The sequence below is a fragment of the Lepidochelys olivacea genome (genome assembly GCF_965140295.1).
Source record: "Lepidochelys olivacea isolate rLepOli2 genome assembly, chromosome: 4".
NCBI lineage: Eukaryota > Metazoa > Chordata > Testudines > Cheloniidae > Lepidochelys > Lepidochelys olivacea.
Window position 1 is genome coordinate 102,833,415 of NC_140414.1, and position 23,696 is coordinate 102,857,110.

Here is a 23,696-nt window from a genome sequence, read left to right on the forward strand (position 1 = left end):
TTGCTGGACATGGAATACTAAGCTACTAGACTCAATATCAAATAGCAGGGTGTTTAATTGATAGGTGTGTATTCCGTAAGAAGTTTTTCCTTTTCTCAGTTTTAAATTTGCTCCATGACTCTAGTCATTTTCATTGCCTTTCTCTGCACACTATGTACTCGTGTTGTATCTTTTTTGAGATGCCTTAACCAGAACTGGATCCTGTATTCCAAGTGAGGATGTGTTATGGATGTGAGGATGTGTAATGGCATTGTAATATTTTTCAGTATTATCTTCCATTTCATTCTTCAACTAGGACAGAATTATTATTATAAAATTAGCTGAAGTTATTCCTTCCAATGTTCATTTCTTTAAGTTTGCCAACACTGAATTTCATCTGCCATTGTGCTGCCTATTTGCCTAGCTTTGTTCGGTCTCCAAAGCTCATCATAATTTTCTCTAGTGTACTTCACCACCAGCCCCATTATATGAGTATGAATGCCAGTGTGTCATGGGTGGTAAACTGGGGAAGTCATGACTGCTGCTGCTGGCCAAGTACATGCTTGTGTTTATTGATATGCGCATCCATATTGGGAATGCCTGTCTAATGTCACCTTAACCTATTCTTCTGCCTCCTCTCTCCTACATTCCTATGTCAATTCATCTGTAGCATAGACAGATTTCCTAAAATAACATTTAATTATTTTTTAAATAATGCATGGTGGCTAGATATTATGGTGATGGGTGCATGAGAAATGCAGAGAGAGTTCAGAAAGATGCTTTACCTCTCATCAGGGTCATGAGTATGCCATTTACTACTCAAGCAATGAGTATCCGATGTTAATCTGCCTAACTACTGTACATAAAAGTATGATTAGAAACATACAATGAATGTGACAAGACAACTTAAGAGACATAAACATTGTTCAAGCTAACTGCACCACTGAAACAGGACAAAGGGATGACTTGAGCACAGGACAAAACAAAGGCATGGAAATTAAAAATAATTAAACAGTGAGCTTCTGACATTTCCATTGCCGAGATGTAAATTCTCTAACATAAAGGATCATCGTAAATGGTTAGTCTCTAAGTGACAGTCCCACTAGCAAAACACTTTAAAAATGCATAGAAGCAAGATACCCCTGCACTGGAACTGCAAGATCACTTCTTAAACTTGCTTCTTTTGAACATTATACCTCCTCATAGTATCTACGCTCCTCCTCTTCAACTTCTTTCTGTGCTTTTTCCCATTCTTCTTTCAGCTTGTCCTGCTCCTTCTGGTACCTCTCCTGTGCAGAATTTCAGTACAATCTATTTAATAGGAAACTTAATAGGGGGTTCTTTTTATCTGTTTCAATTCAATGGTTAAAAGACAGTATTTATGTTCTGCAATATTTGCTATGTATCAGGAAACTGGACCCACTAGAAACTGGCTCATCGGAAAACAGGCATGCAATGTAAAAACAAGAACATGAACAAACTTCTCTTCCTTTCCCTCCCAACCCCCGGTCCCCTAGGGAAGTTTTATGTTGTTTAGTACTCTTAGCTTATTGTAAAGCACCAGGGACACTTAAAGTGCTATATCAAGTCTGATTAGTTAGGAGTTTTCAAATGCTAGATGCTGTTCAAAATGAAATTTATTTTCAGCATTTAAAAACAACCATAGCTTATGAGGAGCTGAAGAGTTCTGAAAAAAGCTATCAAAACACTCCAATACATTTAAAACAAGGATTTTGCATTAATCATTGACTAAAATAGCTTCTGAATTTAACTGGCTTTGTAAATATTAGCTTTGGCACTAATCTAATAAAGATAAGCTGCTGCTAATACAATTTAATGAAAGATGAAAAACCATGTAGGCTCATACGATAAATAGACAATGTATAAAGGTCAGAAGTGGATAAGATGATGATTAGCTGAGTAGTTGGTTTTCTTCCTGGATGGGATTATTTCTTGAGAATTGAATCTCCCCAGCTCTGCATGTGTTCTGAATCAAAAGAGAATCTCTCAAAGAGCTCTTTAAAATGCTGTGGTGTCAAAACTGTCTTATCTGTATTGGAACAGCAAAGTCACACTGTTTCCTCTGCACTTTGGTTGTAACCTCCTTCCTCCAAAATATTGTGCAAAACAACAGTTAAAAATACCGAGAACACAAACCCCTGACCCATAAGAAATTTGTTTATTATCAATTTGATAACCAGACAAACCATGCAATCGACTCCACCTAATATGATTTAATTTTGGAATGGTGTAAACAACAAATAGAAATAAAAATGTACGAGGTATAAAGAGACTAAGCTCAAGAATGAAATACTGGTCAAAAGCAATCTATTCTTAAATATGGAAACCTGCATTTTTATTACCTTCCACCTCAAGCTTCTCTCCTGGTGCAGCAGCACTGCTATGGGTACCCGCATGGCCCCACAGTATGCCAACATTTTTGTGGCTGACTTAGAACAAGACTTCCTCAGCTCTCGTCCCCTAACGCCCCTACTCTACTTGTGCTACGATGATGACATCATCATCATCTGGACCTATGGAAAAGAAGCCCTTGAGGAATTCCACCATGATTTCAACAATTTCCATCCCACCATCAACCTCAGCCTGGACCAGTCCACACAAGAGATCCACTTCCTGGACACTACAGTGCTAATAAGCGATGGTCACATAAACGCCTATACTGGAAACCTACTGACCGCTATACTTACCTACATGCCTCCAGCTTTCATCCAGCCCACATGATCCATTGTCTACAGCCAAGCTCTAAGATACAACCACATTTGCTCCAACCCCTCAGAGACAAATACCTACAAGATCTCTATCAAACGTTCTTACAACTACAATACCCACCTGCTGAAGTGAAGAAACAGATTGACAGAGCCAGAAGAGTACCCAGAAGTCACCTACTACAGGACAGGCCCAACAAAGAAAGTAACAGAACGCCACTAGCCGTCACCTTCAGCCCCCAACTAAAACCTCTGCAACGTATCATCAAGGATCTACAAGCTATTCTGAAGGATGATCCCTCACTCTCACAGATCTTAGGAGACAGGCCAGTCCTCGCTTACAGACAGCCCCCCAACCTGAATCAAATACTCACTAGCAACCACACACCACACAACAAAAATACTAACCCAGGAACCTATCCTTACAACAAAGCCCATTGCCAAAATTGCCAACTCTGTCCATATATCTATTCAAGGGACACCATCACAGGACCTAACCACATCAGCCACACGATCAGAGGCTCGTTCACCTGCACATCTACCAATGTGATAATATGCCATCATGTGCCAGCAATGTCCCTCTGCCATGTACACTGGCCAAACCGGACAGTCTCTATGCAAAAGAATAAATGGACACAAATCAGATGTCAAGAATTATAACATTCAAAAACCAGTCGGAGAACACTTCAACCTCCCTGGACACTCAATTACAGACTTAAAAGTCGCAATTCTTCGACAAAAAAATTCAAAAACAGACTCCAACGAGAAACAGCAAACTGGACACCATTAAATTAAGCTTGAATAAAGACTGGGAGTGGATGAGTCATTACACTAACTAAAAACTATTTTCCCCCTACTGTTACTCACACCTTTTTGTCAACTGTTTGAAATGGGCTACCCTGATTTTCACTACAAAAGTGTTTTTTTTGTTTGTTTTTTTCCTCCTGCTGATAATAGCCCACCTTAATTGATTGGTCTTGTTAAGAGTTGGTATGGCAACCTCCATTTTTTCATGTTCTCTGTATATAGATAGATAGATAATCTTCCTACTGTATTTTCCACTGCATGCATCTGATGAAGTGGGGTTTAGCCCAAGAAAGCTTATGCTCAAATAAATTTGTTAGTCTCTAAGGTGCCACAAGTACTCCTCATTCTTTCTCCTGGTGCCATCATCCTTGCTAGGAAAGAGAACAAAAGGCTTCCTTGGAGCCAGTCAATGTTGCTCTCTTGGCTCACTGTTGAGTGACATGAGGAAGTTTCAACTTCTCTCTTTCCAGATTGGAAAATAGTGCCACTACCACGGTTCACTCAGTCAGGACAGGAAATTAGCCCCCCCAAGTCTCTTACATTGCTTATTATACTACTAAGCTGTACAGAGAAAGTTTCCATAAGCCACTTTATAATGGACAAATTTAGCTTCGTCTTCTTAAATTAGGACAACTGTAAACAACAATCTACAAAATCTAACAAAGTAATTGTTTGTAAACAGTGTTCTCATATGCACAATCTTGAAGAAAAACTATCAAAGCAATTAATCAATACATAGCTTGTTTTCTGTGCGTTAAATATAGACCTAATGTACGGTATGTATTTGGTGGCTATTCCTGAATCCCTGAACTAATGTTCTTGTTAAAAACAAGATAAAAGTGGAAGTCCCACCTGATGCCAGAGAACAACAAAAACAAAAAAACACCCAACAAAAACAAACAACCTCTCTCTCTTCCTTCCCCCAGGATTTGTGGAAAAGTTTTGGAGAGATTCTAGCATTTTACTCTTAATGAGCTGGTAGTCAGGGGAACCAAGTTGGGTACCAAAGAGCAAGAGGCATTCAGTGTCCTCTCCCATCCCCATCCAAGATGTGTTTCTATTTTCTTTTACCATCTTACCAGCCAAGTATAGTGGTTCAGGGCACAGATAACTTACGACTGGGTTTAGAACAGGGTGAAATCAGTGATAGCTGTATACGTGTGCATACACAGGGATTTACTAGTTAGCCCATCTCTAATAGTAAGTGTGATCTGGGCACAGAGCACATGCTGATTAGGAAAGGTCATTATGTATGGAACTGATTTACAAGTTCACATATTGTACACAATCCTATTTGACAGAAGCAAAACATAACACTGAGAACTAAACCCATAAAAGAGTTAAGACTGTTGCCATTACAGATGTGGATAGCCATACATCAACTCACATTAAGCCATATGCTGTTTCACAATGTTTTACTTTTGTATTTTAAAAAACAGCATGCCTCTGAAAACAAATCCTACACTGAACAATGGCATGTTTTTGAATTAAGCTAAAGAAAAGCAAACAATGCAAATGTATTTTTATGGATAATATGTTTTCATGAAGTATATATTTATTAAATTCTATCATTTAAAACTATGAGGCACGATAAGGTATTTCATAAACCAAAAAATCACTTTTGAGTTATATCAATACATTTTATTCCACTCCTTTAAGAAATAAAATTAACTTACTGTTTTGTCAAGCATGTGAGAGTACGTTTTACAAGCATTTGCCACAAATTAAGAATTAAATTATTAAATTATTCATTTCTGTTCTTTTTATACATAAATTGAGCAGAAATATTTTTAAACAGTAAATTTAAATACTGTTCACATTTTAACCAATTAAATTCTTTCATGTGTTCAGTATTATCTTCAAGCAATTTTAGGTTTATTTGATTAATATAAAATATTCAGATTTGAAATTAAATTAAAACAGTCACGAAGTGAACTGTACTGCTCAAGGTCTAACAAGAGTGATAATTCAACTGAAAAACAAGTAACCAATAGTAGGAATAAATTTAGTAGCACATGTACTTGAAGCAAGCGTTCCTGTTCTTGCTGCCATCTTTCCTGTCGCTTTCGTTCCTCTTCTGGATCCCAGGACCAGAAACTGAAACACTTAGATAAATTGAATGAGGTTATTAGGATCTAATAATATACATCACAAGACAATCCTAAAAAGTTGCACAATGAAGTCACTTAAGCTATTCTACCAATTAAGTGAAAATGTTAAGCTACAAGTGGAATTCAGATTTATAATTGCTTCAATTTACAGTACTTCTCATCAGTATGCATCCGATGAAGTGAGCTGTAGCTCACGAAAGCTTATGCTCAAATAAATTTGTTAGTCTCTAAGGTGCCACAAGTCCTCCTCTTCTTTTTGCGGATACAGACTAACACGGCTGCTACTCTGAAACCAGTACTTCTCACGGTTAGCTAACAGTATTCCTAGCTACACAATCAATTGGAAATAGTTTTATTTCTGCAATATATACAAGTCACAGAAAAATCATTTGGTTTGCAAATAAGAACTAGGAAAACATCAGATAGAACAGGAGAACAGAAGCAATTGAGAAGAAATTCCAAGGGGCATTGATCTACTTATACAAATATACCAATTTAGTAAAGAAAAACAACCAAATGCTTATTTTTCCTGAAAATAATCCTCTGATGCCACAACTATCAAAATAAATTATCACAGAAGAACAATGTTCACATATTTCAGATCTTGGACACCATATACAATCTCAAGTCTTGGCTTAAGATATTATTTATACTACAATAACATCCACAGGCCCCAGTCAGATCAGGGACCCACTGTATGATGCGCTAAATTTTTTTCTTTAGAAGCTGAGGCCTTATGATGTAAAATATCTAATTACTCTACATTATGAGTCCTATGCACTCTCAAATGAGAAAAAATAACGTCTATTTTCAGATGATGAGCAGTACATGGAATACAGGATGTGCTGTGTTCAAATATATGTGGGTTTCCTTGAGGGGTAATGGATTTTGATCTGTTGATCATTTCTTGTATGTAATAATTTCTTTGCAAGTAATCAGAAGGAGCGTACAAACAGTTATGGAGCCCTAGAGCTAATGGAATTATTCATTCTCAAAGGTAAGCATGTATGTAGGATCCAGACCAAAGTGAATCCACACATCATAATTCTGCATTTTTCCTAGTTAAGGGGAAAATTCTCCTCTCAGTTTTTGCACTGATGCTGATGGGACTGCACAGGTGTAACTGAGGACAGAACTTAGCCCCATATTTGTTTAAAAATGTATGAAGTGTTTTGGATCATATTTCTTTTCTTTCAGTTAAAAGAGCTGAGTTTTCTTCTTCCTATTTGAGTCTATTTTGGAAGGGTTTTCAAAAGAATCACTGATTTAGTTGTACCATCATGCAAATCTCTATACTAAACACACTACTATTTTGCTATTAAGAACACTGCAAAGAACTTACTTACATTTGACTTGTCACTATTATCAGAGTCTGCTGCAAAAAGAGAAAAACAAAAATTAATCCCCCAAAATATTAAGATTGTCAAATATGCTTTATCTTAATTTAAAATAAAAAGCCGAGTCACAACTGTATAAAGAGGAAACTACCAATTCAGTAGTTCATAACAATACCTGCCCCACAACTAGCAGCAATGAAAAATTACGATACAACAGATCAGAGAAATAGATTGTACCCTCCACCAACAAAAATACTTTTGATATGGCTACAAAGAGCATAACATCAACAGTAGGTTCTAAGCTACCACTAGCTACTGACAACTACTCTTGGTCAGAGTCATTAGCAGTGTCTGAAAAGAGTGTTATCAAATTTAATTTAACTTTTCCTTCACTATTCAATGTGGGGAAAGAAAAAAAGCAGAGCAAAGGTAGGACATATCAAGAGAAAACACTATTCAAGTGTCACAGTTACCAAGAGAACCACTGCCATTTTCTATTAAGTGCCTTTGCGCTAAACTGCTTAAAAACAGATGTAAAGTAAAAATAAATTTAAAGGGAAATTATTATATTGGTGTCTGAAACCAAAGCATTATATCTGTGTATAATCCAACAGCTCTTTGCCAACTGTGCAACAGGAATAGGCACTTTCTATGAAAGCAGACAGCAGAATAAGTACCAGTGATCATCAGCTTTTGCCCCAGCACACATTTTAAAACACCTACTACTCAGTGCAGCGGGAAAGATGCAGCTAGTCCCAGCGCATCATTTACCTGACTGTGAGAAAAACTGGGAGCGTCGCCAGGAGTTCCGAACCCTAAGCGGAACACTGGCACGGCTGGGTGACTCTAGAGTGGATGGCAGAATAGAAACAAAACAAGAAATATGACACCGTGAAAAGAAAACTGATTACCAGGTAGATGTGAACTCAGTGACCAAATGGATTTTTAAATTAATTTATTAATCGCTTTAAAGGGCGGTTCATCAAAGCTAGTTTGAGTTCCATTTTCCATGGTGATAAATTAAGAGGGTTTTTAGTTGAAATGCTATTAGTATTTACAAGCTGTTGGTGTGGTACACTTCATTTAAATGTCCTCTAACACACTGGTAAAAAGAAAAGGAGTACTTGTGGCACCTTAGAGACTAACCAATTTATTTGATCATAAGCTTTCGTGAACTACAGCTCACTTCATCGGATGCATTCAGTCTGTAGCTCACGAAAGCTTATGCTGAAATAAATTGGTTAGTCTCTAAGGTGCCACAAGTACTCCTTTTCTTTTTGCGAATACAGACTAGCCCGGCTGCTACTCTGAAACCTAACACACTGGTGTAATTAAAGACATTTTTCTCCCAGTCAGAATTCTACATTTTTTAATCTTATAAACTCATCATGAGCTTTTATATATCATACATGTTTATGTTGTCTTGTATTTGTTTGACTTTCTCAGCACCATCTATTCTATGTGGGCTCCAGAGCACGAAGAACTTCAACATTACTAAAAATGTTAAGATCTACATTCTATAACTCAGTGTATGGCTGCTCTCTTGTTTAGTTTAATTTAACACTTAAGTTGTATTAAGGGTGAAAAATCTCCCAATTTATTACAAGTTCAATTTCTACTTCCACTCAGGGTTGTTTTATTTTCCACAACTGCCATCTAAAGCAATTTCAGTCCTGAAAACAGCAAGAAGGGGGAGAAGTCTTTGCACTACTTATACACACACCGTCAAAGCACATTTAACCAAAGGTTTCAGGGGACACTAGAAGGTCAGGTAATTCTTGGGGTTGCTTTATGATTTCTGTATGGTATATGTACTATATTGCACACACAATTAAAATCTGCATATCATGAGGATAAAAAAGGAAATTTTCATGATTTACAGCAACTTCAAATATTTGTGAGGTAAACTGAAGTGTGTGCCAGATCTATGCATTGTTTTCATTCACTTTAATGGGAGCCACACGTGAGCAGATGAGGACAGAACTTAGATCCAAATATTTTTATCATAAAAAGAGATTACTAAGCTATTTTCATCTTAGAACAGCAGTACTAGTAAAATATAATACCCTTAAATAGAATATACCCTTTAACTCAGTGTCAGATATATAATAGTGCCATCCTGGTCTTCCTGACTTGTGCCATACATCGGCTGTTGTATTTAAGGAAGGTAGTGATAATAGTGTAATTATCACCACAGAATTATGCTAACAATACTACGACAGAAGCAATTGTTTTGGTGAAAAATAATTATTTCCTTTTAAAAAGTCTGCTTACTTACCTTGCATAGTAACTGGAGTTTTGAAACGTGTGGCCCCTGGCGTATTCCACTCAAGGAGCGCACATGCTCCATGAACCTGAGACTGGAAGATTTTTCATAAGCAGTGTCTGCTGGTCTGTGCCTGTGCGCATCTCCTCCTTGTACTCTGAGCAGAGGGCGTAAGGGGCCGTGATCAGCTTTCTAGTTCCTCTCTACTGCGAAGAGCCTTAGGATAAGGACTTAAAGCATAGGGGAAGGAGGGCAGGTAGTGGAACATATGTAGGGACCGCATATCTTGAAGAACTCCAGTTACTGTACCAGGTAAGTAACTGGACTTTCTTCGAGTGACGGTCCCTGTGTGTATTGCACTCGAGGTGATCCACAAGCAGTGTTTGTTGAGAAAGCAGGTGTGAGTAACCCTGCGTACCACAGATTGGAAGACCACTCTGCAGAAGGATGTGTCTACAGGAGAAGCTTGTGCCAAGGCACAAAGGTACGCACAGAGCCCCATGTTGCCACTTTACAGGTTTCCAGAAGGGGAACATCATGAAGCGAAGCTACTAATGGTGCCTGGGCTCTGATTGAGTGGGCGCTCACACCTTGTGAGGGGTCATTGTCAAGTCATAGCAAAGCAGGATGCATCCTGAAATCTGTCTTTGCTTCCCCTCTCATACATTCAGTAAAAAGAGAGAGAGAGAGAGAGAGAGTTAATGAGATTCCCTGAAGGATTTTGTCCTCTGCAGGTAGAATACCAAGGCTGGATTGACATCCAAAGTGTAGCTTCTCTGGCAGCATGGTACTTTGGATTGAAGACAGGTAGGTGGATGACCCACTTCAGATGGAATTCCAAGATTTCTGGAATTAAGTTAGGATGTAACCTCAAGGAAAACCTTATCCTTGTGACAGGTTTCAGAGTAGCAGCCGTGTTAGTCTGTATTCGCAAAAAGAAAAGGAGGACTTGTGGCACCTTAGAGACTAACCAATTTATTAGAGCATAAGCTTTCGTGAGCTACAGCTCACTTCCTCAGATGCATATCGTGGAAACTGCAGCAGGCTTTATATATACACAGAGAATATGAAACAATACCTATTCCCACCCCACTGTAGATAAGCTATTACCAGCAGGACAGTGGGGTGGGAATAGGTATTGTTTCATATTCTCTGTGTATATATAAAGCCTGCTGCAGTTTCCACGATATGCATCTGAGGAAGTGAGCTGTAGCTCACGAAAGCTTATGCTCTAATAAATTGGTTAGTCTCTAAGGTGCCACAAGTCCTCCTTTTCTTTTTGCTTATCCTTGTGGAAGACCATATAGAGGGTGCCCAGCTTACCTACTCTTCTGGCTGAGATGACTGCAACCAGAAACACAACCTTCATAGACAGATGAGCAAGGAACATGAAGTTAAAGGTTTGAATGGAGAATTTGTTAACGCTGACATGACTAGATTGGAGGTCCCATTGGCGTAGGCTTGAGTACTGGAGGAAAGATTCTGACCAGTCCCTTCAGAAACCTTACTGTAGCAATATGGGCAAAGACTGAATGGTTGTCCACCAGAGAATGAAAGGTACTAATAACTGCCAGGTTTACTTGCAAGGAGCTGAGAGGCAGCCCTGACATTTTTAGGAAGTGGAAGTAGTCCAGAATAGCCGTGACCTTGGAACCCTAGGGGTATCCAATGATGCTGGCACCATATCGAGGATCTTTTCCATTGTGCTGTATAGCACTTTCATGTGGTGTCTTTTCTGCTATTGCTAAGGATGGATTGAACAGCTTTCAAGCATGACCTCCCTGAATTTGTCATCTATCCAAATACCAACCTGTTAAATGGAGAAATGACGGGTTGGGATGAAGGCTCTTGCCTTTGCCTGCAGCTCAACAGATCCAGGAAGAATTGGATACAGATGCACGGTGAGAGGCGACCTGGACAACACCAGTGAATCAGAACTGCCTCGGCCACCCAGGAGCAACTAGGATCGTTGACATTTTGTCTTGTTTGATCTCCCTCAGGATTCGAGGCAAGAGAGGGATGGGCAGGAATACATACATCAGCAGTTCTGACCATCGTAACAGAAATGCATCCCCTCTGGCATTGTGGCTGGTCATAAACATACAGCTAAGGGTAACATAAAATCCCTCCTGGGTAGCCGTACTGAATCTTTACCTGTAAGGGGTAAGAAGTTCAAATAACCTAGTTGGCACCTGACCAAAAGAGCCAATGAAGAAAGAAGATACTTTCAAATCTGGGGCGGGGAGGCTTTGTTTGTGCTCTCTTTGTTTTTGTTCCCTCTCTGGACCGAGAGAGGGTCCAGGCAGGAAAAACATCTCCTAGAAACATACCTGAAATGAGCATCTAAGATTACAAAAATTGTAAGTAAGGCAAGGAAATGCATTAAATTATCTTTTGTTTCAGCTTGTGAATTTTCCCTATGCTAAGAGTGAGTTTTATTCTTTTTTTTTTTTGTAACTTTGAAGCTGAGCCTAGAGAGGAATTCTCTGTGTTTTAAATCTTTTTATCATCCTGTAGAGTTACCTTCCATCCTGATTTTATAGAGGTGCTTTTCTAAAAACTTTTTTCTTTATGATAAAGTTCTTCTTTAAGAACCTGATTTGATTTTAGTGTCTTAAAGATAAAGGGTTTAGTCTGTACTTACATTAAAGGCAATTGGTTGGCATATTATTCTCAAGCCTCCCCAGGAAAGGGGGTGAAGGGGCTTCGGGGGATATTTTGGGGGAAATAGGGACTCCAAGTGGTCCTTTTCCTGAATTTTTGTCTAAATCACCTGGTGGTGGCAGCAACACCGTCCAAGGACAAGGAAAGGATTTGTGCCTTGGGGAAGTTTTTAACCTAAACTGGTAGAAATAAGCTTCGGGGGTCTTTCATGCGGATACCCACATCTGCACCCCAGAGTTCAGAGTGGGGAGGGAACCCTGACATGACCCTTGGCTGCTCAGGAGCAGAAGCACAGACATTTCTTGGGCTCTTGAGATGCAAAGAGATCCCGCAACAAGAGTCTCCTCTGTTGAAAGATACACCAGGTCATGTGGCTCCCACTTATGGTCCGTGGAAAAACGTTCTGCACTCCTGGATGGTGCATGCTGAGAGGATTAGTCCTCGAGGGAATGTAACGATTCATCTGTTTTCTCACTGAATAGGTTATTTTCCTTGAAAGGCAAATCCTTCATGGTGGATTGAACTGTGGGAGTTCTGGGAGGACTGGAACTAGGAACCCTGTCTCATAACCAAAGATGTTGCCATTTAGCAGGAAGTATCTTCTGAGTCCACCACTCACTTGGATGGTACAAAAATATTTCTTCTCCATTCTTTTTGGAGTAGGAGTGCTAAGTGTCTGGAGAATCACAGACTATCTTGGCAGGTTCTAAGATGGCCTTATTGATTGGTGCCACTTTATTAGGACCCACATTGTGGAGGATATCCAATAACTTGTGAGGAGTTCCTTGTACTTCCTCCAGGGGCATCTAGAGCATATCTGCAATTCTCCTCAGGAGGAGATCTTGGAATTGTCTCTTGTTACCCAGTGGTGATGTGACCACCTCATCTGGTGAGGACAATGATAATCCAGCAGGGACAACTGGCTCCACCTGGTTGATCCTCTTCCTCAGAGTGCTCTTGAGTGGGGCTGAGGTTCTTTTCCATGTGGGGATGCCTGTCTCAACTCCCATTCTGTCCATCTGTATTCCGGATGTCTCATACATAGATCCCAAGGACCCCAAGTCCAATGTGAGGGATCATAGTGGTAAAACAGTGGTCCCCACAGAGAAAAGGTGCCACTGTCCTTGGGCCACATAGTCTCTCTTCTGTAGGAGTGGGAAGGTGCCCATAAGATTTCTGAGCGTTTATCAGGGCTGACTTCTCTTGTCTTGATAAGGCTGATGAAACTTCCACACTGATCCCAGATTCATTGGAGTAGTACAAGGCCTTTGTGTCAATGGGCAGTGCCATTAGTCTTGGTGGTCTTACTATGACTTGGCTGGTTGACGGTGTCACAGAACCAATACTGTGCTCCCTAACACACCAGTACTGGGGCATGGAGTCTCACCTGACATTGAGGATGTTGGAGAGGAGGTCTTCCTGAATGAACATTTAGAGGGGGATTTCTCACATTTCTTGTGAGAGTGTTTGCTTACCCTCCTCAGGTCTGCCTTGTTTGTAAGAGCCCTCCGCTCTGCTCCCAGCATAGTCCCGGGAGCCCAGGGCAACCATGTTCAAAGAGGAACTTTTTGGTGCTTCTGCTCAATGTAGGGTGACCAGATAGCAAGTGTTAAAAATCGGGACCATGGGCTGGGAGGTAATAGGTCCCTATACAAGAAAAAACCCTGAATATCGGGACTGTCCTTATAAAATCGGGACATCTGGTCACCCTAGCTCAGTGTACAGTGTGGGGGTCAGAAAAGCCAAGATCAGACTGGGGTGTCATTGAACAATCCACCAGGAATTTTCTAAACTTGAATTCATGGGATTGATGGGTTGTTCAAGGGAATGACCAGCACACATTGCCCTTGAAAGGGTTATGAGCTTCACTGAGGCTATATACACAAATATCGTGATCATCATGGATTGGGAAGGCCCAGGGGCAGATCACAGAGATTTTGAATCCTGGGCAGTGCTTGGGCATGGTAGCCACCCCAGGAGGGTGTCAGGGGGCCCCTGGCTATATTAAAACTACATTTGCTATTGAATGAACTATCTAAGACAGGTAAAACTATACACAATTATCTACAAGTAAAAAATAAATGCTAGCTAAAGTTGCGGATGCTGAAGAAGTGCAGTCTCAGATCATGAGCAGTAGAAAAAAAAACTGGAAAAGTGGCTGAACTGCCCCTTATGCCTTCAGCTGGGAGCATGAGGAGTAGAAGGCATGGGGCAGGGACCAATGGACACTGCAAGTGAAAAATATTCCAGTCTCATACACATGGAGCACACGCGCACCTTGAGTGGAATACGCATAGAGATCATTACTTGAAGAACTGTAGGTCAAAGGACAGCTATTTTTCTTTTGACCCTTCTAACAAATGTTTAAATACTACCCAGTTAAATTTCTACAATGCTACAGAATACTCCTGTTTTCTTTTGCCTACCTTGTTGATCAGAGTTCTGCAGAATAACTTGGCTGGTCTCAGGTACTTTCTTCAAAAATGGAAATAATATAACCCCTTCTTGTTCTGGAGCACTTGACTTCACTACCTACCCAATTATTTAAGAACAGGCATTAACATCCAGAAAGCACTATGTCTGACTGAATAAAATGCTAGCATACAGAATTAATGAGGTCCTAATTCCACTATATGACGTTTTTTCACATATTTTCGGAATCAAGTTTATGATGCTAAACTTCTACTTACATCACTTTTGTGTAATTTTGTAATATTTAAATTCTGGATTTTTTTTAATTGTTTACTGCCCCCCATGCGATTTTAGCACTTCCCTAAATACCAAGGCTGCTACTAGTCCAAAGATATGCAGTGATATACATTTCCTCAGAACAGAATCTTGTCAGACACAATCACTGTCTCAACCACATGCACTCACTGAACATTTCAAGAAGGCTTTAAGGGCAAATGTCTTTCTTTTACATTCTTCAGGTATTCTGCTTTCCTTACACACAGAAACACAAGAACTTCAGGTCTGATTCTCTGGTCTGCTCTAGCCACTTTTCTGCTCGGGGCAGGTGGTGCAGAGTCAGGAAGCTGCAACTGAATTGAGTTGTGAGTCTGAAAACACTTCTTATAGGGTGCACTGTTCAAAATCATAATTAGTCCCATTAACTTTAACTGGCCTGCTTGCAAAAGAAAATACCATGTTTGCAGCAATTTGCAAGCTTGGACCTTTGGTTTAGTGCATCTAGGAATACCAAAGTTTAGTTCTTCCATGTGGAAGAAAGAGGAAAATTTTGTACTATGATTCAAACAATGATTCAAGATTGTTCACTAACAGGCTGCTTTGAAATTCCTAGGTTAGTATTACATAAGGCAAAGTAAAATCTAGATCATTAACACTGAAAGCACTTGCATGGCAGGTCCTTTTCTCTCCCCCTCCCATGCTCTTCTGTATCACACTACCTTCTGTGTAACTAGGATCTCTGCTTCCTTCTGTTGTTCTGTCTCAGATTTCTTCAGATCTTTATCTTTTGAAGTTGCTTCTTCAGAATGGGTGCTAAGAGGGAACTCAACGCTGGGCACAGCAGGGCGGGCACAAGTAACAGTTGTCTTGAATTGTTTCTGTTCTGCACCTAATCCACACAACACAAGAATCAAAAATATTTTTTTCAGCATGACATAAAAAAAATTAGAAAAATCCCAGCTATGTAAGAATTGCAAAGTTTTAAGAATGCCTTTTTGTCAGGGAAGGGGAAAGAGAGGGATAAAATAAAAAGCAACTCTGATCTTTCCTTACTGAGACTTTGGAATGGGGTTGGAAATTTGATTAACTGTGCTGAAAACATCCCTCAGAGTAAGCAGAACTTATTCTCTCAAAGAGACAGACATTGGGACTGTACTCAAATGAGGATATTGCAGCTCAAACTGTCTCATTATCAATAGCGGATGGCACCTCAGATTTACCTGTTTTTTCACTAAAACAAGAAAGTGCACTGTCTTTGCTTTCCCAGTGCCTGAGCCTGGCGAGACAGAGAGATGGATGGCTGAGGCTCGGTTCACATAAAACAGAGATGATGCTGGCTGTTTGGGGAAAGGATCTATACAGAATGGCAGGGGGAGGTTGTACATCCTTCAGAAAGGTACAGTAGAACCACAGAGTTATGAACACTTTGGGAATGGAGGTTTCGTAACTCTGAAATGTTCATAACTCTAAACAAAATGTCATGGTTGTTCTTTCAAAAGTTTACAACTGAACATTGGCTTAATACAGATTTGAAACTTTACTGTGCAGAAGAAAAATGGTGCTTTTAACCATCTTAATTTAAATTAAACAAAACACAAACTGTTTCCTTACCTTGTCAAATCTTTTTTTAGTAAACACAGTACTGTACTGTATTTGCCTTTTTTTTTTCCCCTAGTCTCTGCTGCTGCCTGATTGTATACTTCCAGTTCCAAATGAGGTATGTATTTGGCTGATCTGTTTATAACTCTGAAGTTCTATTGTACACAATTTAGGGGATACCTCTGGATCCCCAGTTACTCCTGAAGTCCAAAGGGATTTAAGGGAGGGGCAAAAGTACTCTTTTCACCTACACTTGGTATGACCATTTCTCTCAGATATGGACCGTGGCACAGTTACCTTCAGCCTTTGTTACCTCCAGATTAGATCATTAATACAATGAACTTCACTGGGCTACCATCAGAAACAACTTGGAAACTTCCACTGGTGCAGAATTTGGCCTTCCAATTGTTCAATCTCTAGTGCCTTACACTAATGCACTGCAGGCGCTACGTTGGCTGCCAGGTGCAATTCAAGATATTGATATTAACCTTGACTGGGATTTATCTACCAGAAAGCCTAGGCTCTCTTTTTCCCCTCCCTGTGCACCACCAAAGCATCTGAGATCAGCTTATGAGTCCTTGCTAATAGTCCCTGCATTTGAACAGCTAGGAGTTGGAGGCAGAGGGTTCTCAGTGGAGGGCAGAATCTGCTTCTTTCATTGAGATGATGGAGCTCAAATTGGTTAACCTTCAGGATGTGGTGAAAAGCTCCAACGGTTAGTCATGCTTTTGCCTGAAGGATAGGAGGGGTATAATTGTACTCTTATTACAGGAAAGTATGTCATTTACAAATAATATGAGGTAGATATTTCAGTATGCACCTGCACCAAGATAAATGGTGATTGGCACATTTTAGAAATTGAAAAATATGTTAACATGATCTTATTATGAATAAGCAGTAAACAAAAGATATGTTGGAATGTAAATTGCTTTTTGACAACATTGCTATTAGGGAAAAGTAGCATCATAATTTTACAACTAGTTGACAAAGTCAATTTTACAACGGTCTGACCAGGAACCATATGAAAAGCCTTAAAATAGAACGTCAAGGGTGAGCACAATGTTGTTGATGCCATACATATATATTTATGAACCTGTAGAAAGACTGGCTTGAATTGTCTCTTGATATATTTTCCCCCCTTCCTTCAATGTATAGCATAACCTCCTGTGGGGTATAATACTTTGGTCTCATTTCAGTTGTTGGGTTTAGTGTGCAAGTGGTGTTGGTGGCTTGTGATTTACAGAAGGTTAGACTAGATGATACAGTAGTCCCTTCTGGCCTAAAACTCTGTACAAAAAATATCATTTCTTGAACCAAAACCATTATTGCATTATCACTAGTTTCTACTTTTAGTACGTTCTGGGCATGCTGCATTTAATCTAGAGTTATTCATATAAAGACATGTAAGTTACAAAATGGACATAATAGGCATCAGATAGATTTGAAAACAATGTAATTATACCATTTCATTTCATTTTGTATAGCTCAGCATTTTCTCATGAAACCTCTAGATGTCACTGTGAATGCACTCTTCTTGAGCATTTAGAAGGGAGGAAGAGAAAAATCCACAGCACAATGGATTTGTAGGAGAATATCACCAGGCTAAAGCAGTTTTGCAGCAACAAACCTGGTGAAGCAAACCCCAAATTCATCATTTCTGGCCTTCCAGCATCAGTTTCATCTTTTTGGTTGGCTGGTTTAACTTCTTCAGTGAAGGAGGCCTGCAGAGAACAATTTCATTGAAATAAAACGCCTAGAGCAAAAATACAGTTTCAGTCATTTCCATTTTGTAGTACTGGCTTCCTCTTTGTAATGCATTTGAATTGAGCCCAACAGGGGCAAAGCACTGAGTGAGTGAGTTTATGAACAGCATGGACTATTTTTGAGTTACTTAGCCTTCATTTCTTCTGCTAACCACATATCTTCTAAATGCTCACTATCATCCACTACTGTTGATAATGGCCTTGGAGCAGTCTGTAAAAAACAAAAAAATGGAAAATATCTAGAGCTGAGTTAGTTGGAGTGGACTATACATTCGACTCCATGAAATAACCTGTAGCTCATCTGATGAATTTATTAATGAATCTGCAAAACTCTCTAGGTACAAAAATTGGCAAAACAAATGAAGTATTTCCCTTATCCTAACGCTGCACAAATACTGTGTTTGTCTAAATGGAACTTCCCATGGTTATCATCAAAAGGCATGAAGCACTTGGCACATTATTAAGAGAGGATTGACAAATATGATAAGACCATATCAAACCAGTAATCCTAATTACTGCAAAAGCCAACTTCCTAAACTAGGGCAAATCTCATTGCAGGAACAAACCCAAACCGTCAAAAGAACGACAATGACACAGCTACATTATTTAACATGCTTCCACTTTATCTATAAATATATTTAATTTCCCCACTACATGGGGCAAGAAAAACTGCAATATATCAATTATACATCTGTGCAATATTTCTAGTATGTAAGAAAGAATAAATAGAGATATTCCGTAGAACAAAAAGATAAGATGCTCTTTTTAGAAACGTACTTTACAAGATTATTGGTCTATTATGAACCCAGATTTTTCCCCATTCCCAGTCAAAATCCACAAGAGGAAACCTCATGAGATTCCCTCTCAAAGATCCCCCTACATTGTGCTCTTATGGAGCAGAGTTTGCATCTCTCCTCCCTCACAAAAGCTATGCCTAGTTGGCAGAGCCCAGAGAATCCCTATGAGTCCAGGGCCACTGATTCCTGCATCCGCAGAGTGAAAGCTTTAGATCCACCACAGAGGTCTCTCCCACTTGAGCTAACGGAATATCTGGCAGTAGTAGACTGTTATCTTCTATGTGGACCAATCACTCGGAGGGTAGGATGAGGACACATTTTGCCAGTGGGTTTCACAGATATTTGCATACAGATGAGTAGTGCTGGGACTCAGGAATCATGAGTCTATTTCAGGTTGTGCAGCTTACACACTTTTTGCCACCATGCACCAGTATGCACTTTCTCCAGCCTGTTCCCCCTGCGTTCCTGTCTCCAGCATGTTTTCACCCTTCACATTTCACTCCCCCCAAGCCTGTCCCTGAACCCTTTGCATTTGAGGCAGGAAACTTTCTCCTTCTCCACCATGCCTGTGTGCCGGGGTCTCCTTTGCTCTTAGTTCTGGCTCCTAGCATCATAGCAGCAAGGAAGAGCAATGGAAGGAAAAGCCCATCCTCAGCCCAATGCTACAGCATGCTCAGTCAACTCTGTGGGAGTGGAGCATGCTCTGTGGAGAAAGTATTTGGAGAATTTTGCTGCCAGCCTCTAACAAACCTCTATGAGCATATGGGAACAGCAATTTTCAGCAGTTTATAACTTGGCAAATTTGGATGGATTTTCATGGGGAAAGCAACAGGCCACCTCTGACCCGAGCACAACCCCTGTGCTCCAAAACATGCGGTTCTCTTGTTAAAATTGTTTTGCTAATATTAAAAGAATATATTTTTCCTCTAGCCTCACTCTTGGGAACTGCTGAACTGCTTTAACTGAAGCTTTGCAAAATAATTTCAGCCTGAAGCAGGCACCCAGCATGGAAAATTTCAATGTGAACGGTTAAACTTTGGAAAAGTTATAAACAGCTGAAAACGGTATTCTTATGGAAAGTGTTAGACAACCATAACTATAAGAGTCATTGCCAGTTCCACCTATAATCTTTGCATTCAAGTAAGAAACAGATTGAACTGGTGACAGAGAAGATTTCGTCATTCTGAGCGATGGTATTGTCAAGGACACTATTTATTGCAACGCTTTAAAAATGGAGAAAAGAACTATGTGGTGCAGAGAAACTAACTTTTGTAATGGTGTTCGGCTGATGTCGTCTGTTCATGCTTGTGAGACTTAATTCTCTTCAGATGCTGAACAATGAAATATCTGCAACATCAAGCTAAATAATACTGCAAATTGAAAGATGTTTTAGAAAAAAAATATACATACTACTAGTCGAGTTCAATGGAAAGAAACCCTGTATTTCTGACACTCTGTATGATGCTAAATAATTTAAGGTATTTCACTATTATGTTACTGTATTTTTTTCACATGGACATTGCATCTTGTATTAGAAATTCTTGAATCATTAACACAATTAATGTCCCTCCCTTTATGCTGTATATTATGCCATATTTCATACATATGACAAACATTTTTATCATAAGCCATTCCATGTTGTCACTAGGTATGAAACTGAAGCAATCTTAAAATACGCCAATATATTCCACTGTATCTAAAGTAGTATTCTATACAGTGTATTTTGACCTGAATGTGAAAATTTATAACTAGCTCTCAAGAAAGACATGGTTTTCATTTATCTTTCAATAGGTACCATCTATGCAATGCTCTCTGCACCACTTACACACAACTTTAGTCAAGTGTGGGCTGGCAAAATTGCCATGCAGGATGGCCTCAAAGCAGGCCCTGAATAGGCCAGCACAGGAAGGAGTCACTGTAGATGCACACGAAGAGAGGCCACTGGGCAAGTATTTATTCCAAGCCAGTGACAAAAAACCCCTCCCAGAGGAGGCATAGAGGGGCTGACTCCACTATCCACTGTAGCTGGGGCATGCTGCATCTCTGCACCCTACCTGTGCATTGGAATGATGATTCTGTTCCAGCAGAGTTCTCGAAGGCAGGTGAATTCATTCAGCAAGTAATAAGGTTTTTACACTATGTCTGCATGTACATATAGTTAAACAGTAGTTAAAACAGCACAGTAGTTAAAGTTAGTCACCCTTGAGTTAAAAAGTTCTGGATGAGGCTGGAAAGCTATTTTATATTTTAGCTTAATTTGCAGTTGTGAATGAGCCAGTCATAGTATGAGCTAGCCAACTCCTTAGTCCTGCTTAACCAAGTCATACATTTCATGAAGAGAATTGAGCAACTGGTTAATAAATGTCCATTAGTGACTAAAATAAACTAATTCATTTTCTCCTTGTGACAGACAGGACTACTATCTGGCTAAACAGGATTTCAACCCATGTATACTTTTATCTGTGGCCATATTGGTCAGAACAACTAACCATATCACTTGTCCCCATAGCAGAAACATTTGTTTGTAAGAGAGTGAAAAACATATGAATCCACTAGAGTTTACATAACCAAACGTAGGAAGTTGACTAAGCTACTGGGAGAATCTAAAACCAAAAAAAGTTACAGTACAGTTTTATTTATTCCTAATATAAATTAACTCAAACTACATATTAACTTACTCCTGCTAGTGCACAATGGCAATTAAAATACCAATATTGCAAATTTAATGAAATGCAGCAAATCAAGCTAGCTGGAGCCACCAAGAATGCAGAGATATTCTAAAGAAATATCCAGGAGTATTAAAAAGCAACGGGTTTTACTGAAAATTGAACTCTAAATGAGTTAGCTGCAGTGGATCTCAATAGCAATAAAGCTAGTATTAGCTCAAATGCTTTTATCCTACTATGACTGCAGTTTTAAACATAGAATTATGTTCCAAATGGAATTCTGACAGCTTTGTCAAACCTTAAAAGCACATCCTTAAAATACATACATTGCAGTATTTTAATCAAAACAAAGCTTTCATAGTATTAATGAAATTGAGCAGGAAACAATGACATGAGCAGGGTCTAACATAGGTAGGTGCCTTGCATGCCATGACAGTTCAGCACCATTGCTGTAACACTGCTGTGACATCCCTGCTTTTCTAAATCCTGAGCCTCTTTTACTTGCAGCCACCCAGCACTCTAATCAAGTCAGAAATTACCACCTAGGATCAGTCACTGGATGGGAAACCACCAAGGAAACCCAAACATAGGCATTTCTTCTTCCAAATCACACAGAATAATCTTAGGGGACACCATCAGCTGGAGATATGTGATTTGCATGATAACTGTCAGTTCTGCAGAGTTGTGCAAATTCTGCATGTGCTTTTCATGATGAGTCACAAAGAGGATTTGTGGTCCCATCCTATCCCCACATCTGTATAAGTCAGAATTCAACTCTATTCTCCAGCAGTTAGTCTAATAATCCACCATATCTCCTTAATCTGAGCTCAACAATTTCATTTTCATAAAGAGAGAATGAGTGTTACTTGGATGGAAAAACTGTTTCCTACGCGACCAGCACTCCCAGCTATCTTCGAGACACCACTGACTTCCTGAAGAAACTACAATCCATCAGTGATCTTCCAGAAAACACCATCCTGGCCACTATGGATGTAGAAGCCCTCTATACCAACATTCCACACAAAGATGGACTACTAGCCGTCAGGAACAGTATCCCCGATGATGCCACGGCAAACCTGGTGGCTGAACTTTGTGATTTTGTCCTCACCTACAACTATTTCGCATTTGGGGACAATGTATACCTTCAAATCAGCGGCACTGCTATGGGTACCTGCGTGGCCCCACAGTTTGCCAACATTTTATGGCTGACATAGAACAACGCTTCCTCAGCTCTCGTCCCCTAATGCCCCTACTCTACTTGTGCTACGTTAATGACATCTTCATCATCTGGACCCATGGAAAAGAAGCCCTTGAGGAATTCCACCATGATTTCCACAATTTCCATCCCACCATGAACCTCAGCCAAGACCAGTCCACACAAACAGTCCATTTCCTAGACACTACTGTGCTAATAAACGATGGTCACGTAAACACCACTCTATACCAGAAACCTACTGACCGTTATACTTACCTACATACCTCCAGCTTCCATCCAGGACACACCACACGATCCATTGTTTACAGCCAAGCTCTAAGATACAACCACATTTGCTCCAATCCCTCAGACAGAGACAAACACCTACAAGATCTCTATCAAGCATTCTTAAAACTACAATACCCACCTGCTGAAGTGAAAAAAAGAGACTGACAAAGCCAGAAGAGTACCCAGAAGTCACCTACTACTTTCAGGCCCAACAAAGAAAATAACAGAACGCCACTAGCTGTCACCTTCAGCCCCCAACTGAAACCCCTCCAGCGCATTATCAAAGATCTACAACCTATCCTGAAAGATGATCCTTCACTCTCACAGATCTTGGGAGACAGACTAGTCCTCGCTTACAGACAGTCCCCCAACCTGAAGCAAATACTCACCAGCAACCACACACCAAAATAACTAACCCAGGAACCTATCCTTGCAACAAAGCCCGATGCCAACTCTGTCCACATATCTATTCAAGTGACACCATCATAGGACCTAATCACATTAGCCCACGCCATCAGCGGCTCGTTCACCTGCACATTTACCAATGTGATATATGCCACCATGTGTCAGCAATACCCCTCTTCCATGTACATTGGCCAAACTGGACAGTCTCTACGCAAAAGAATAAACAGACACAAATCTGAAATTAGGAATCATAACTTTCAAAAACCAGCAGGAGAACACTTCAACTTCTCCAATCACTCAGTGACAGACTGAAAGGTGGCAATTTTGCAACAGAAAAGCTTCAAAAACAGACTCCAAGGAGACGCTGCTGAACTTGAATTAATATGCAAACTAGATACCATTAAC

At 39.9% G+C, this 23,696-nt stretch overlaps 1 protein-coding gene across 6 annotated transcripts in view; it reads right to left on the bottom strand.

Annotated features, from left to right (window-relative positions):
• Window positions 1-23,696, bottom strand: part of LIMCH1 (LIM and calponin homology domains 1) — a 314,351-nt gene that overhangs the window by 30,260 nt on the left and 260,395 nt on the right. For 5 of the 6 annotated variants that reach the window (XM_084626956.1, XM_084626952.1, XM_084626954.1 and 2 more), the window contains 6 exons: window positions 17,805-17,898; window positions 15,298-15,467; window positions 14,317-14,422; window positions 6,970-6,998; window positions 5,534-5,617; window positions 1,176-1,268 (listed from right to left, as the gene is read on the bottom strand). In XM_084626956.1, the coding sequence (XP_084483082.1) occupies window positions 1,176-1,268; window positions 5,534-5,617; window positions 6,970-6,998; window positions 14,317-14,422; window positions 15,298-15,467; window positions 17,805-17,898 (576 nt within the window). The remainder of the gene's footprint in view (window positions 1-1,175; window positions 1,269-5,533; window positions 5,618-6,969; window positions 6,999-14,316; window positions 14,423-15,297; window positions 15,468-17,804; window positions 17,899-23,696) is intronic. The other variant, XM_084626953.1, reaches the window with a different exon arrangement.